Below are 17,883 nucleotides of genomic sequence, written 5' to 3' on the forward strand. Positions count from 1 at the left end.
AATACTATTTTGTCACGGAAGATGGAGTTTTGGCTATTCAGGGCAAGACAGTCATAGTTTGAGTTGGGGGACAAAGCAGGGAAGCTTTTGGCTAGATATATAAAGCAGAGAGAGTCTTTTTCTACCATTCCCTCAGTGAAATCTGCTGGTGGTGAAATTTTTACCTCAGCCATTGATATTAATAATGCTTTTAAAGAATTCTATCTTGATCTTTATAGTTCCACGTCTTCGTCCACCGATTAAGATATTAGAAACTTTGTGGAACCATTAGAACTCCCTAAACTGACGACTGAGCAAAATAATTCTCTTGATTCTGAGATAACCCCTACAGGCAAGGCTCCGGGGCCAGATGGCTTTGCCGCTGAGTTTTATAGATCTAATACTACAGAACTGGCTCCACTTTTGTTAGAAGTTTACACGGAATCACTAAAGAATGGAAAGCTTCTGCCAACCATGACACAAGCCTGGATCAGTCTCATTCTTAAAAAGGACAAAGATCAAAGCGTGTGTAAGAGTTACCGTCCGATTTCCCTGATCCAGCTAGATGTACAAATTTTGTCAAAAATTTTGGCTAACCAATTAAGTTATGACATCTCTTATACATATAGATCAGGTGGGGTTTATTCGGGCCGGCTAATTAATATCATGTGGTCAATTGCGAATGAGCAGACTCCGGTCCCTGCCATCTCACTTGATGCTGAAAAAGAGTTTGATATGGTAGAATGGGATTATCTTTAAGATTTTGGAAATATACGGGTTCAGGAAGACTTTTATTGGATGGATTAAGTTACTTTATAGACATCCGGTAGTGGCGGTACAAACAAATGGATTAATTTCAGATTATTTCACTCTGGACAGGGGCACCCAGCAGGGTTGTCCTCTTTCCCCATTATTGTTCTGTCTTGCCCTGGAACCATTAGCTGCCACCATAAAAAGGGAAGATTATTTTCCAGGGGTGATGGCGGAAGGCATGGCACATAAGCTTTTGCTTTACGCAGATGATATTTTATTATTCGTCTCCGACCCCACTAGATCTATGCCTTGCCTCCACAGAATTATTAATTTCTTTTCTAAATTCCCAGGATACAGAGTCAATTGGTCTAAATCCAAAGCTTTGGCTCTGACAGCATCCTGCCCAGTAATGGCTTTCCAGCCGGGCACTTTCCAGTGGCCCAAACAGGGCATTAAATATTAACAGTATTTAATAGTTAATTTTGACCCCTTAATAAAAAGGTCTGAGCGATGTGGGCAGGTGGGCTTCATTACATTTATTTATGATTGGAAAGGTTAATGTTAAAATGAATTGTATTTCAAAATTCAACTACCTGCTACAATCTCTCCCTGTAGATGTCCCCTCTCTTAAAGCAATTTGATAGCATAGCGAAGTCCTTCATCTAGAATGGTAAGCGTCCCAGATTACTTTTCAATAAATTACATTGGCCGATTGACAAAGGGTGGGTTAGACCTAACCAAGATTTTGTTTTATTATTATGCATTCGGTCTCAGACATTTGTCTCATTGGATGCTTCCACCTGAGAGAGCCCCTCCCTGGTTTGTTATTGAACAGGAAGTTCTTGCCACTATTTTGCCACTGCAAATCCTTTCCATTAAACTAACCGGAAAGTTAAATTACACCCCGTTATTTCACATTTCCACAAGGTATGGACAAAAGTGTTGCCTCGAGCATATGGCTAAACCCAAAATTACGTATTAATAAGCCCCCTTTCTGCTGGTCAGACTGGATTGTGAGGGAGGTTAATACGCTCGGTGACCAATATGAGAGTGGAGTGTTGAGATCATTTGAAAATTTGGTCCAACATTTCAGGATTCCCAGATCTCAGTTCTTTAGGTATTTACAGCTGTGCCACCTGCTCTGTACTAATTTTGGGAGTAGCATACCCTAAAGGGGGAGATACTCTAGAAATGGTGATTACTGCTTTTGGAAGGGGTCATGAGGCATCAGTGTATTACTCCCTGTTAATTCAGAGTCTGAGGGACAGAGCTTCAGCTTCTCTCAAGAGATTATGGGAGAGGGAGTGTGGACTAGGATTCTAAAAAACGTCAAGTCTGCATCTAGAGATTTAAGGGTGCATCTGATGCAATTTAAGATTTTGCATTGATTATATTAGATACCCTCTAGATTGTATAGGCTTGGTCTTAAAGACACACCCAACTGCTGGCGATGCAATTCAGAAGAAGGGGACACAACCCATGTTTTTGGGGCTGTTTTAAGATACAATAATTTTGGTTGATGGTACAGAGATTTGTGTGTGACGTATTAGGCACTCAATTTTCATTTTGCCCCAGACTATGCATCTTAGGTGATGGAGCGGCTATTAATTTTGGGGATAGCCATTTAAAAAGTTGGGTCCTAGCCAGGGTTGTGGTTGGAAGGCAAATTACTCTTAGGGGGTGGAAGATGGTTGGAGCACCTTCGTTTCAGGAGTGGTGCGGGGAGATGGGCAGGGAGGCAGCATTGGAGGAGGCGATTTTTAGTAGGTTGGGAAAATGGGATTTATCGAATAGGAAGTGGGGTGGATATTTATATTTTTCTGGAGGTTTCTCGGGAAGGGGCAGTGGAGAGATATTTTTAATTTTTAGTTTGGTGTGTACGTGCATTCTTGTTTTTTGAAAGTATATTTTTTTAGGTTTTTTATTTTTATGTTGTATTGTAAGTGACAACTGTAGTGCGTGTTTGTGTCGGGTGGGGGGGGGGTTGTTCAGGGGGAGGGGTTTAATTTTATTTAACCGATTCCGTATTTTATGTTGTGTTTATTTGTCTTGTTGATGGAATCAATAAAAAAAAATTGTAATAAAAACATTATTCCGAAACAGCAAAATCTTTACATTATTCCAAACTTTTGGCCGCCAGTGTATATCTGCTATGAAGTCATACCATGAACTACACTAATTGTCATTTCTATCACATTAAATTACTTTTGGACAACATAAATGGGTGTTTCCTGTTGGGTTGTACACTCCTGACAGAAAAAAAAAACATGCTTATACTATATTAAGAATGTACACTGTATACTTCAGAATGAAAATTGGATATCCGAGATATTTACAAGAGATATCTCCACCATGGTCCTACAGCTGTTTGGATTTGCAACCATGACCCGTGAAGTCCAGTAGAGGAAACAGCTCTTGGCTATAGGGCCACTCCAGTAACAAGTCTGAAGTGACACAATTCTGATGTCTCTAACATTACCCTAACCAAGGCAAATCAGACACATAGTGGATATGTGAAGCACAATCCTGGTGACAAAATAATGAGGGACAGCTGGAACCCATAACTCTCAACCCAAACATGAGAAAGGCCTCTATGCTAGTACAGATTTAGCACTGGAGTTCAGTCAGACCACATTTAGGACCCTGGACTAACAGACTGCAAAGTCTATGCCCCTCAAAGACCATGATTACTCAATAGACCACCTATAGTACTGATGATGCAACCCCCTTCAAAAAGTTCAGATAACCTCACCTGCTGAAGAAAAACAAAAACAAAAAAACAAGTAAGATGGTTTGCTGGACATGGCTAGTCTCCCAGCCTTGTAGTTGTCTGTTGACTGGTTTTAGAGGCCTTGAGGGTAAATTTAAACTGTTTAGGCAGGGAAACCAACTGGCCTCCCAGCTAAGTCCAGTAAACCAGATAAGGATGGTTTGAGCTGTTTTTTTTTTTTCAGGGTCAACAACAAATCCCCCACTTACTTTTCATTTTTTCCCTTAATAAATACATAAATAACCTACTAATCAACCTATAACCTGTCATTCACGTAAATTATGTAAATATAAATAATCCTTATATTTCTGACTGTTGTTTTTTCATAGTGGATAGCACTGTCACTATGACTTAAAAAAAACAACAACATTTAACATGTTTTATTTAATAAATACATGGATTTACATTATCTCTGGAAGGTGATTATCTGCGAGGTGAGCTGGGATTTGATCCTCTCATTGTCCCAAACTGATTTTTACATGGTAGTTAATTAAACTAGTCTGTATACATATGTATAACTGCTATTGTTAGAAGATTATAATGACTAACAAGTAGTCAATAATAAAGTTGAGGTCTTAGCGGTTTACATTCAAACCTCCTGGTGTGTCTTTTCTAATTAATTGAGGAGCAGATCACAGGAGGACAGAGCTCACCTCCTCATAGACTTCTCGAACCGCAGCTCCTCCAGGTTCCTCTTCCGGCTCCATCCCACCTCCGGGAACGATCCATTGATCTGGGTGCCGACTGCTGCTAACAAGCAAGACCTGTCACACACACACACACACACACACACACACACAGACCCAGATAGAGCTTAGTCAGAGAAGTCCAAATCCCAGTTCTCAACAACACTTTGTCAGAACATCTTCATTAAATAACTGGGCCCAACCTGACACTGCTCACAGTACATCAATCTGCAAAAGTATCATCCATCTGCTGACCCTTCTGACACTGCTGGAGGTTCAGCATGTACTGTGGCAATTAATTTAATTAAGTCTGCTTGACAAAAGCCAACACACTATTATTCTACAAACATGGTATAGGGTTTTTTCAAAATCCCTAAACCAAGGAAAAAATTTCTAATACTAACTCCTAGAGAATTCAAGCTACATACAAAAAACTTGGTACAGACCTTCAGACTGTTCTGACTTAGTGTTGTATGTCTTTTCTAACTGATCAGATTTACGGTTTTCGCACAGTAGACAATAAAATATTACAAAAATCCCATAGACTTACATTGACGGAATTATTAAACAGGCCAACAAAATACTCATTAAAAGGTGCTGTAAGCATTTTTAGCGTTCAGAAGCTTTCACATGACTGAGCCGTTGAATTATCCACGGCCCCTCATTCCAAAACCCCACCCTCCAAAGGTAATTTTGAGACCAAAAGAGCAAAAGAGCAGCATTGTTTGTTCCTGTGGGTGTCAAATTCAACAGTGGCACAATAGCACCCTCAACAGACAAACATTATGAATCATAGCCTCAATGATCCACTTCAAATTAAACACTGAGAACAAGTAAAATGACTAACAGGTGAAAAGTGTCAATGTCCGCGGTACGTGGACACATATTTGTTTGCTGTTTACAAAGTCTCCAGCTGTCACAGAAACCGGTGAGGTATCTCAGGACTAGTTTTGTCAAAAGTACCGGTACTTCAGTACCAAGTCGATCCTAAAAAACAAAAAGATGTAACGATACCAGTGATTCTACAGTACAGTACAGTACATTACCGAGCACAGACTCAATCCGGTACCTGCACACACGACTGCTTTCAAATACTCACGCTTATTTGAGTGTGTGCTCTGTTGCCCCTTTTACACTGAAATGCACAACTAATCAAATTAAAATTGTGATATGTCCTAGTGTGATAAACTGTGAAATGCTGCAATCTTAGTCTGTATGAGCTACATGAAGCAGACCACTCATACACTGGAAACCCCACAGACTATGAGAATCATTCGCGTTGTATGAGAGATGAGCACTAATCCACTCTGAAGCATTTTTTATATAATTTATATAATTAAAATCACATCATTTGCGCTTTAACGATCACACTGGGCCATGTCAATCACACGTTTCACACGTCAAAATAAAAGCATGATTCATAATAAAAGCTAAACACCTGAAATTGAAGAAAATGCAACAGAAATATATTATAACTGTACAGTAAAATAATTATTAATGAATAATGATTGTAATAACACAAATTAAGCAATATATCACAAGCAAGAGTGCTTTTGTACTGAATAAAAGTTTGTTAAATGCAGTGGTATGTTGATAAGTAATTGTTCTATATTTTACTTTTTAAAAGTTTAAGGAAAAATTATTGATTGGACACCATTTTGATAATGAAATTAACTTTAAAACATGGAATAATAATAATGCAAGAAAAGGAACAAAGAATTTGGGGAAAAAATAAAACAGATTTCAGTAGGGCCCTGCTTAAAAACAAACATGCATATCTTTTAATTTATTATTTACATTGAAATTTAACTTTAGGCTAAAGAAGTGTGTTCAAAGTACATTATCATATTAGCACATATTTTCTGCGGTATCGAAATTGGTATCGAGAACAATGAAATTTCACTGGTATCGATACAGACTACTGAAATTTTGGTATGGTGTTACAACCCTACTCAGGACACTTATTTCATTAATATCTTTAAATATCTAAAAAAACACTTACAGCACCTTTAATTCAAACTCCAACAATAAAAAAAAAAATATATATAAAAAAAAAATTAAAAGAAATGCAAATGTAAACAAACCCACAAAAGGCCTTTTATCTGCTTTCAAGGTGCTGTAAGTGATTTTAGCAGTTCTGGAACTTCTACCAGACCAGTCGTTGAATTAGAAACGCACCCTCTTTCCAAAACACTGCACTCCAAAGACATGTCCACACACACAAACACACTAGAGACCGTTGTGTTGGAGCAGAAGGGTCACCCGAAGCATTTAGCCGTCTGCCTGTGAGTGTTTCGTGGGAGCAGGACACCATACCAGCACTTACAGTATACGAGCACATATGGGCTGCACTGTGAGCGCATACAATGATTGACAGGCAGAAAGTCTTCTGATTGGCTAAACAAACAATCAGACCACAGCCCGCTGACATCTTTTCCCCTGTTGTTTATCGAGCCTAGGGCTGTTACAGTGGCACATATTTCAGTGATATCTGACAGGTAATAAAAGACATTTTCTGCATGTCATTTCATAAAAAATCTCTTACAGCTCTTTTAAGTTGCTCTCTCTCTCCATCTATCTTTCTATCTATCTGATGGTTTATCTGACTATCTAGCTAGCTGGCTGTTTGTCTTACAGTAAGGTTTGTATAATCATCAAACTTAAAACTTGTTTAAATTCAGACAAGGCTTTGTCAAGCCAACATCAAAGATTTTTTGTTAAAAGGGGTTATGTAGTCAAAAAAGGGTTTTATTTATCCATGACACCATTTAAAAATACATAAAACTAGATTTTTACAGATTCTGAAGCAAATGTAAATGGTGCTTGTCCATGCAAAACTCACTGCCACAATGCTAGGGTGTTGTGGGTGGTTGCCAGGGCATTGCTAAGTGTGGTTGCCAAGTGGTTTTTAACATGTTGTTATGCACTTGGTGTTCTGGGTGGCTGCTAACTGGCCCAAGTCAAAAGACCCCACATCCAAATTTCTATTATATTCTGTTGGGTCCCTACTTCAGCTTAAGTAAGGATTTTTTCACCTGTTTTATCATCAGGCAGGGAAAAGTCATACTGTATGTCTGATTGTTTTAAAAAGTAATATCATTCATGTCTATAGCACAAAGGACACTGCATGTGCCCAAGTTTAATACTTAGGGTTAGTGGTTTGTTCAAATCCCTAATCCGCAATAGTAATAGTGATGCAAATACCACTTGTCACTAATGGCACACAAATTTCTAGTTGGAGACACGGCTTAGCAGTTAGCACACACTCCATTTTGGTGCTCATGCATGTTGCTCAAATGGACTACGAGACTTTGAGTCTGGTTTGCGTTAATTCCTAATCCCATTCCCTATCCCCATCAATTCCTATCCTCTCTCTCTGCTACAATCAGTAAAAAAGGCCAAATAATGGTTAATGGTGTAACTCAAATGTCTTTCACTAAAATGTATGAATGTGTTCATATCTGTTTATGAGTCACATGCTCCATCAATGATGAGCTAATGTGATTCTACTGTATTACTCCCACATTTAATGCTGACACTCCACTACTTTTCTAGAAGGCAATGTATATCTGTGGTATCACTTCATATAAATAAACTACCGGCAACAGCTGCCCCCAGCTAGAGCGGCAGATTCTGTATGCCGAGAGTCAAGCTCTTCTTTGGGGTATGAGGTGTGGGAGCAAGAACAGGTGCGGCCAAACCAAGTGGCCCTAACAGATATGGAGAAATCTCACAGATTCATCCTTCGCATTGCTACTGAAAAGGCACACAGTTCAATCACAGCCTTTGGTTGAGAAAACCCAAGAATCAATATGCTCACTAATGCAGATAATAAGTTGGGCTAGTCATTTAAGTTCCAAATAACACAGAGTGACACGATTTAACAGGTAGGCAATTAGTTTAATTAGACCAAAAAATATGTTTAATTGCATTTGTATTGACACAGAATCACTAACACAGGGGTGTTCAAACTTTGTCAAGCACCCCTAAATATGATGATCCCCTTGCAAAGGACCCCTTTTCTAAAATATAAAAGGCAACTATCCACTTGTAATAATTAAGAAGCGTGTTTTTAGAAAGCTATGCTATAAGTTTTCATTGTATTACAATGAAGTCAGTTTCTTCACTTTTTTACTACTATAAAATGCATTTTTCTCTCTCTCTCTCAAAATTTTCTTTTGGCCTCCTGAGGGTCCCTAGACCCCAGTTTGAAAACCACTGGTCTAACACACTAAACAAACAAAAATCTGGTAGTGCTGGCATACAAGATTAAAGTCACTAAAACGTATTATGGTACTCCCAAAGAAAACAATGCAACTATGAACTATTTACCAAATTTTGCCAATGAATCCTATTGCATGATTGCTATTTACAAATAAGAACACACCTGCCTCTTATTTTGTTCACATTTTTTTCACTTTAATTCCATTCAGCACTGCAGTCAGTATTGGAGTATGTGATGTGTCAGATAAAGTCCCCTGCCCACTGATAGCTATAAAACTATTTTCATTCAGCTCTTTCAGTTCACTCATCCTTGGAAGTTTCCAAGGACAGCAAACCTGCTGGCAGCGCTACTGTTCAAACGTGTTCTCATCACAGCATGTGTGCCCGCACACTGAACAGCACAACACACTGATGGTATTTACATTTTCCTGATTATGTAGAAAGGTAAAGCAGTATGGTGATTATATATATGGTGCCAATGGTATAAGGTGTCAGCGGTATAACCATTTTGCTATTCAATGTATATAGCGATATGTAAATCCATGTGCGTCATGATCAACCTGCACGTGAGACTGCGAATGAGAGAGACAAAGAAACATAGAGAAAGGTGAACATACAGATTGGGATGACTCCCAAACAAGTCAAATACAGGAGGAACTTTTTATTTAAAGAGGTGCAACATCCATGGCTTGGGCACAGGTTTTTTAATCTGCCAAAATAACGAACAGCATTTTGAAATTATCCGTCAATGTTTTAAAATTAAAATTTTAAATTAAACTATTGTCAATAAAATCAATGTCATGATAAATATGAATCACTGAAAAATGAAATGCATTACATAACTTCACTTATATAAATATATAACTGCCGTTATATACATTTCTTTGAATGTTAATTCAGTTCTACATGCCTCAAATTTAATACAAATTCAGGAAATGAATTTAAAAGGCATTCTCGATTTTATTCTGAATGGTGCATAATCCTGCACTGTTTATGAAACATTTTACTGGATGACAACCTTAAAGTCAAGGGTAAAGAAAAATATTCTCTTTTAAGATAAATAATGAATCAAGGACTGTCTAAAATTCACAACAAACGGACAATCGTTTCAATATGACTTTTAAAATTGTTCATTATAACTTCTGAATCTATGTACTGATTATCATTCTCCTATGTCTGCCAACCATGTTAAGTGGTTTAAACGTCATCTGCAGCCTGAAACTTTTGATTGGAAGTTTGATTGAATTAACTTAACTTCAAAAAGGAAGCTATAGGATGCTCCCTTTCTCCCTAATTAGGGAATGACTTAACCTCCAGCGTGCGGTCTGTCCGCACTGGTCTCAGAACAGTTTGAAATGCACCATATTTTCATCCTAACTCCATATAAAGCCTTTGAAAGCAAAATGTTTTTCCTCAATGTGAAAATACACAGTAAATGTAGAATTTCTAATGAAAACCTTGTACTATTCTACACTGTATTTAGCAGCGTGGCATTTCGCGATAAATCGTTCAAATTTTAAAAGTGGCATATCGGATAAAACTAGAGACTTTAATCTTTTGACAAACAGGTTTCAATGTAAAAACTTCATTAGGCTTCTAACCAGATGTAGTTTTGTTACCGTTTCTCCCAAAGACAAACTCTGCTGTGATCATCGCCATGTTGTTTTATCACATGACTCCATCCATCGAAATTTTAACCTTTTACTGACAGCTCAGAGTCTCCTGAACTGAGATCAGTCTGTTTAAATGAAATTAAATTATGCGTTGCGTATAGCGAAGCCAAAATACAACGTCCACGCATGTGTTCGTGGGGTCACACAAGGTTGAAGCAAATTTATGACGTTTTTTTGTAAAAGAAATTGTTAAATTACACAGGAATTCGATTGGAAACTGTGGAGACTGTGAATCAGAATCGAGGCTAACGACTATCAGTCACATGATGGGAAAGGCGTAATTTTATAGCGATTACACACCTGATAACATTAGTGTAAATGAACAGAACTGCTCATAACATCTCATAACAGACCCATTATGATGCTGCAAATGATTGTCTTTACCAAGACCTGAATCAATTCATGAATTAATGTTAAGTTATTAGCTTTAATTTATCTTGGAGCAAATGTAGGTGTCCTTGGTGATGTTATACATGTTCATTTGGAAATGAGGGCTGACATAGTTTAGTCCATAGCATACTTTTCTCGAGATTTATTTACAGATTAAATTAAAAAACAAATACTCTGTGTATCCTTTCTAGGTACCTCGTGTCACTATAACAAGTAACCCAGCAACAATGGTTTACATTTTATGGATAGTTTCTATCAAATTCACCTTAAAACTACTCAAACAAACATTACTCCCATAGACTCTCGTTGGAAAAGAGCAAGCGTTTAAATGGAAGACGACAACAGTTTCTAAAACAGGATTTTTAGGCTTATAAGGCGGGGCTTAGCAAAGGGTCAATTGCCTGTTTTAAAACAGCGGTTGTTTAAAACAATAATTGGGCTGCAGGTCTGTTTTAATATGATCAGACGGCAGTGAAAAACTACACTGAAAGCAAATGATAAAATAATAAATGCAAGATATAACCTTATAATCATGCATAGGTAGAATAGCAAAATAAAGGCTTATCAACTTAAAAATAAAAAGAGGAAAAAATGCTTCCCATATATTTTACTGTTAACGTCAAAGGCTATGCACCCCTTAAACTCTCATCTGTCATTTGATAGAAGCTAGCCAAATTAGGCTGATGGGCATTGAAAGGTTGAATGGTATGCCCTCTTTCTGGAAAACCACAAAGAAAACTACACAAGCCAAGGTAAAAGAAAAGAAAATCTCAGAAAATATTAAACATCTGGGTCCCTGAAGCAAAACCAGTTGAGAACCACTAGTTAAAATAATTTTCCCTCATTTAATTCACAACATTCAATTCACTGAATTAATCAGTTTGTTAGTTTGGTTTTTCATAATGTTATTGATTAACTATTGTACAAGGATTAATTAGCTCTGGCACTTAAATCACTCATTGTCCTGAGCATCAGCTGACATACTGACCCAGTTCAGAGCCCCAGTGACACCCAAGATGAATTGCATCTTAAATTCAACCATGTGTCTGAGATGAGAATGTGTGGTCAACACAACCCAAGAGAATGAGAATCTTTCACTTGGGCAAACACCAGTTAAAAATTACCAGTGGCTGTCTTCCAGTCATGACAGGCATCAGGGTCAGAGCTGTGTTATAAAGTTGAGTGTGTCTATTTGTGGATTGCATTAAGAACTGCATTACAAGATCCACAGATACTGTGTAACTGTTTGAAAGCAAAATATCACCACAACCTTTTATTGGGAATGTCATGTCAATCCAGAATACTAGCAATTCCTTTCTTTTTTTTAAATACACAATTTACATGCATAACAGCAGGTCAACAAACTACTATGCTCACAACCCACTTACACTTTAAATCAAACTTTCATATAGACCGTTAAACCAATTCTTCTCTTGAACCATTTCATTTGCTAGTGCTAAATGTAAAGCTCACAAGCTACAGTACCAGGAGGAAGCCCTCATGGTTTAAAGTCACGTACAGCATGCCACTCTATGCGGTTTTAATCTGGTTTGTTTTGATTGTCATTGTTCAGGGGCAGTCTAATGTATCATGTTCACATTAATCAGGATCATGGTTGCTAGGACTACTTTCACATTATTGTTATTCAACCAGTCTGCTCGGCTTAACAATTCAAGAACTCCAATAAAGTCCCTGTGGCAAACCATAAATGTAAATGTTTGTAAACAATTACAGTATTTGACCTAAACTATCCTTTCAAAAAAAAAGTTGAGCATTTCCAAATGTTTTTCATCAAGATGCTAAAGGAAATCAATTCAATTCAAACAAACAAAACAAGCGAAGCCAACAAATCCAGTAAGTCATCAACAGTGGCGATTTCTCAGGGCCAGCAAAGCCTTCTCTGCTGGTGTAACATGCCTAATAAATAAATATTTTTTCATCCTTTCATTCTCATTGACTTTTTTGCCTATGTATTTTCAAATCACTTTCCAATCCTAATTCACCTACATACGAATAGCAAAAAACAAAGTTTATCCAATCAGAATTTATTCCTCGATGCTCACAAGCAAAGTGTGACAACTGTTTCACAAATCGCATGCCCGAAGCCAAGCTCATTAGCCAAAGCAGCCCATGAGTCTGAGCTCCACCCCATCAAGCCTTCAGAATTCCCACAGAATCCCTCAACACTGCAGTGAATTGGCATCTAAAGTCAGATTGTCAGATTCATCAGCCAATCATTTTGATTTATTTGTTCTTGTGGGTGTGATCTTTAGGATATGTCCCGGTCGAGGCCTTCTAGCTGGCATTGAGTGATGCAATCACGCTTTAAGTGATGTCCGTAATTTGAAAGCGAAGAGCGCGAGATCTTGCTGATGAGTCGGCTGTCATCACCATTGAGAAAGAGATCCTTATGGATTTAAAAACCTGAGATGTTCTGCATGATCATGCGATTGATTAATTAAACAGGAAAGGAGGACTGATTTTCACTTCAAGTAAATTGATAAGTGCTTTTTGCATTGTTATAGCAACATCAGGAGTTTTCTAAGTGTAAATCAGGCTGCTTGAGCATTCAGTGTCGGATCAAGTTTTGAAAAGTAACCATGTACCCTGATGAAACAATTTATTGCAAGCAAAATTTTAATCACAAATATTATTAGAGAGCTTTTTCTTGGTATTAGACCTCCTCGGTTCTGGCTTTCGTGCGTGGACATGTTTTTAAAATGTCAATTGGTACTATTAGTTGACTGCCACATGCTGTATGCCCATCATACATTACCTTATTCATTGTGAAACTGTGTTTCTTAATGACATGAATCACACTGAAGGCCTAGACTTATAATGCACGGCCCGCGGCTGGTCATCAGTGGGTGGCAGAAATGACAGTGGCACAACCCATACGCACACCCACAAATACATTTTTTCAAAAGCACTGTTTCAGCAGTTTTACTTATGAACGTGAACACGCAGCAGTTACAACTGCACTGTCAAGAGAGGTACGTATGCACATGATGACTGGACAATCAACAAGCATGTTTATGAAAAAATTATTATTATTATTATTATTATTCGTGGTAGTATTACTCATACTTAGGGTTAAGGATTTGAATGTCCTGGTGGATGATCAAATAAAAAAAACAAATAAAAAATAAAAATCCCAAAGAGAAGAGAGAGACTTGGGCCAGTAAGCAATTATCTATCAATAACCCAGAACACCCTAATAACCACCAAAAATACCCAAAGCAACTGCATGTAAACACCATGGGCGGTCCGATTTACATGCACAAGCACCATTAACATTTCTTTAAAAATGCAACAATCTACACTCACTTAGAACTTGGGCTGTTGTAGCCCATCCACCTCAAGGTTCAACATGTTGTGCATTTTGAGACGCTATTCTACTCACTAAAATTGTACAGAGTGGTTATCTGAGTTATAGTAGCCTTTGTTAGCTCGAACCAGTCTGGCCATTCTCTGTTGACCTCCCTCATCAACAAGGCGTTTCCGTACGCAGAACTGCCGCTCACTGGTTGTTTTTGGGACCATTCCGAGTAAACTCTAGAGACTGTTGTGTGTGAAAATCCCAGGAGATCAACAGTTACAGCCTGTCTGGCACCAACAAACATGCCACAGTCGAAATCACTGAGATCACATTTTTCCCCACTCTGATGGTTGATGTGAACCTTACTGAAGCTCCTGACCCCTATCTACATGATTTTATGCATTGCACTGCTGCCACACGATTGGCTGATTAGATAACTGCATGAATACGTAGGTGTACAGGTGTACCTAATAAAGTGCTCAATGAGTGTAGGTATTATTATGTGGCTTTGTAATGCCTTATTTTATATAACAGGATAAACAGCAGAAAAGTTAACTACTTCAGGCCACATTACGTTTTTGCCTGTGCATGATTCACGTTCGCTGTTACAGGAATGTTATGAAATCCACTGTGCTGTCCCTGGATTTAACACTAAACATTATCAGCAGTAAACAGAAATTAATAGAGATGAGATCCTTTCCCAAAAGGAGGATAAAATGACAGAAAAAGGGTGACTGATCAAATAAATAAGAAATAAAGATACTGATAAAAACAAAAAAGCAGTAAAAGGAATATGTCTGGCGACAGAGAGTGCTTTCGTTCTGGTTCTATAAATTGCTGCTGATAGGTCACTTGGAGCCTTAGCACATAGTGTAACTTACCCCCTACCCCCAACAGAACCCTCTCTGTGATAATCACATGGAAGAGACCAGGGAGACTGTGTCCTGTTGCTATGTTGAATATTCAGGATCCAAGGCTCCCATGCCTCAACAAGCCTAATGTCTTCACTTCAGTAATCAAAATTTGAACACTGTATTCTATACAGTAGTTATTATTTTAATGATAGATTATTTGATCATAACTCCATTTGAAGGTATAGTTTGAACAAGTTAAAGGAAAAAAATACATGAGGCAGAAGGGGGTGGGGCGGAGGTTAAAGTATTTGTGTATGCAACAGCATTTTCCTGTCATTTCTGTGCATCCCCTTGTATCAAAACTCAAGAACACCTTAAGTGTAACTGACATGGTTCATAATAGACAGTATTTTTAGTCTAAAGTGGAACCTACTTCGAGGAGGTCACAAAATGCAATGGGTGGTCAGTGTCATAACAGCTTTTTAAACATTTTCAACAAGAATTTGTCGACATAAAAATGAATATTAGTAAAGAATTTTATTCTGGCCATGTAAATGAGGCATGTTAATTAGCTGTGTCAGCAAAAAATGGAACGAAAACAGCTTCTACAAAAGTTCAAAGAGTGCTGTGGTTCAAATGTTTATGGTTAAACAACACATTGTGAAGTAAAGAAGGTGGAGTGACTCATCATCATGCCATCCCAGATGTGAATGACTTTCTTCTGCAGAACTCAAACAAAGATTTTTAGAAGAATATCTCAGCTCTGTAGGTCCAAAGTGAATGGTGGAAAGAACTTTGAAGCTCCAAAAGGACATAAAGTCAGCATAAAAGTAATCCATACGACTCCAGTGGTTTAATTCATGTCTTCAGAAGCAAACTAATCGATTTTGTGTGAGAACAGACCAAAATATAACTCGTTTTTCACTATAAATCTTAGCGATCATGATTTTAAGCTCGAATACACTTTCTAGTGCTATCAAGCAATTTGCATATTAGGAAGTTTAATCGAAGTCGAAATCATGATCGTGCCTAGAAGATGCAATGGCAAGATGTACAATGAAAAAGGAGCTGTATTTTGGCTTGTTCGCACCCAAAACCGATTGGATCACTTCAGAAGTAATTGACTAAACCACTGGAGTCTGATGGATTACTTTTATGCTGCTTTTCTGTGCTTTTTGGAGTTACAGAGTTTTGGTCACCATTCATTTGCATTGTATGGACCTCCAGAGCTGAAATATTCTTCTAAAAATCTTCATTTGTGTTCAGCAAAAGAAAGTAATTCATACACATCTGTGATGGCATGAGGGTGAATAAATGATGAGAGAATTTTAATATTTGGGTGAACTATCCCTTTAACTAAACATTTATTTTACACTTATTTCCTTCACATTTTTGCTCACAAAAAAAACAGAAAATGTGCACTTTCAACTGACAGGTTTGTCAGTAGATTCTGGAACCGACAGATGGCTGATGCCTATAATCTGAAAATACCCAAGTATTGGCCAATATATTGATCGATCACTAAATCAGTCAATTTTCCTGATTTAGATATGAAAGAGCCAATACTTTTTATGTATCCATTTAACTCGAACTGATGAAGCCCAGGGAAAGCATGTGCACAAAATGTCTACATGTCAAACTACTGCCTACCAATTATACAACTACATACAGTACAACTTCCTTTTAATAAATGCATACCCAACCTGTGACAGACAAATAAAGTTAGCTGTATGAAAGTGACAGATGGAATAGAGTTAGAGATTAGGCAACAGCCTTGCTGTTTGTGTCCTCCTCCTCTATCACATATAAACTACAAAACTCTATACTGTACATACACCTTGCGTAGACACTAAACAAGCAAAAACCACGTTGACATTATATACGTATGGGAGACATGATCTGGGACAGAAGGTCAGTTACCTGTTGATGACAGCTGTCATTACTCATGACTAAAGCTCACTTCTGGCCTGGTGAGCTGATCTCACTGATTACTTTTATCTTCTATCATCAGCCTTCCATGCAGAGTCGATGTATTTTCTAGCCATGAATCATGAATTAGTTCTTCGGGACAAATAAGCAGATTAAATCATATTTGGAGGTTTGTGATCTGAGTGAGATTCCATTAATAAGAATAAACTTGATTACAGCAGCACATCTAATCATTTCAACGTGAAAGCCAACTATGATTTTTATCAGCAGCGATAACTTCGATCTAGTGCTTTTTTTACTTTAGGGAGTTAGAAGGGATGAATATCATATTGACTTCAGGCGTCTTACATCAGTAGTACACATTTCTTCAACCTTACCTCTTCCTCCCGGTCGTTCTTAAAACAAAGACACGCTGCCCGTTTTTTGAATCCCTCTCCGTCATATGTCCTTGTCTGATTGGGCTTGAATTTCATCATGTGGGGTTTTCTCCGAACAGAACAAGAATGCAAGTGTTCTCGGTTGATTAATGTTTGGCTATCACGCGCAACGCAACTGCCTTTCAGGCCAGGAGCTGAAAATCGTCCCAGAGAGTCCAGGTTGATCATACAGTTTGCGCTTATAAAAAATTGGCTCACGTTGACAACATAACTCCTCTCTTGACAGTGATGATTGTGAGATGGGGTGCTCTTGTCTTGACCATGGTAGCTGGTTGCTGCTGCAGCTCTGCGCAGTCGCCTTAAATCAGTTGCGTTAACCAAGATACCATCAACAGATAGGCGTTTCCCTCCTGAAAATATGAATGAGACATCATCCGTGCGGCCAAACCTTCCCGAAGGGGGAGTTGGATAATTTAGGGAACGCTCGCAGTGGACAGAATGGAACAATGCAACATTGTTACGCTTCATTGCTACAATAAATGTCAGTTATGGAGACAAACTAACAACTGCAGCGTTCTAATAACGATGATTGTGATATGTTGTGCTGGCGCCATCTGCAGGCTATCGTTCATCAACACAACCAACTGTGGAAACAGTAGGTCACGTGTTAAAAATCAATTCAATATATGTAAATAAAACCGTGCAAATAAAATCACTGTTAACAAATATGTCAAGAGTGATACTGACATAACCTAGAGGCAAAACAGGATCTATTTACAAAATTAAGAATTATTAAATGAATTAAAATCGAATGTTTAAATAAAATAAAATCCATAAAACATTTTTTTTTGACAAATTTAAATAAATCACTCTCAAGTCCAATTAAAGTTGCATTTAAACTTCCATTACTACAACCAGTTTCTCAATGC

General features: G+C 37.9%; 1 protein-coding gene across 3 annotated transcripts in view; it reads right to left on the minus strand.

Annotated features, from left to right (window-relative positions):
• The window catches only part of LOC127456425 (diphosphoinositol polyphosphate phosphohydrolase 3-beta-like), a 48,795-nt gene extending 31,348 nt beyond the window's left edge, over positions 1-17,447 (minus strand). Inside the window, exons 1-2 of one of the 3 annotated variants that reach the window (XM_051724907.1) lie at positions 16,955-17,447; positions 4,156-4,266 (exon numbers count right to left, since the gene is read on the minus strand). In XM_051724907.1, coding sequence (XP_051580867.1) covers positions 4,156-4,266; positions 16,955-17,182 — 339 coding nt within the window. In that variant the 5' untranslated portion in view covers positions 17,183-17,447. Of the gene's footprint in view, positions 1-4,155; positions 4,267-16,568; positions 16,690-16,954 lie in introns of those variants that run through there. The other 2 variants (XM_051724906.1, XM_051724908.1) reach the window with 2 other exon arrangements.
• Positions 17,448-17,883: the final 436 nt, after the last annotated feature.

This window comes from Myxocyprinus asiaticus, chromosome 18 (assembly GCF_019703515.2).
Source record: "Myxocyprinus asiaticus isolate MX2 ecotype Aquarium Trade chromosome 18, UBuf_Myxa_2, whole genome shotgun sequence".
In the NCBI taxonomy this organism is placed as follows: Eukaryota; Metazoa; Chordata; class Actinopteri; order Cypriniformes; family Catostomidae; genus Myxocyprinus; species Myxocyprinus asiaticus.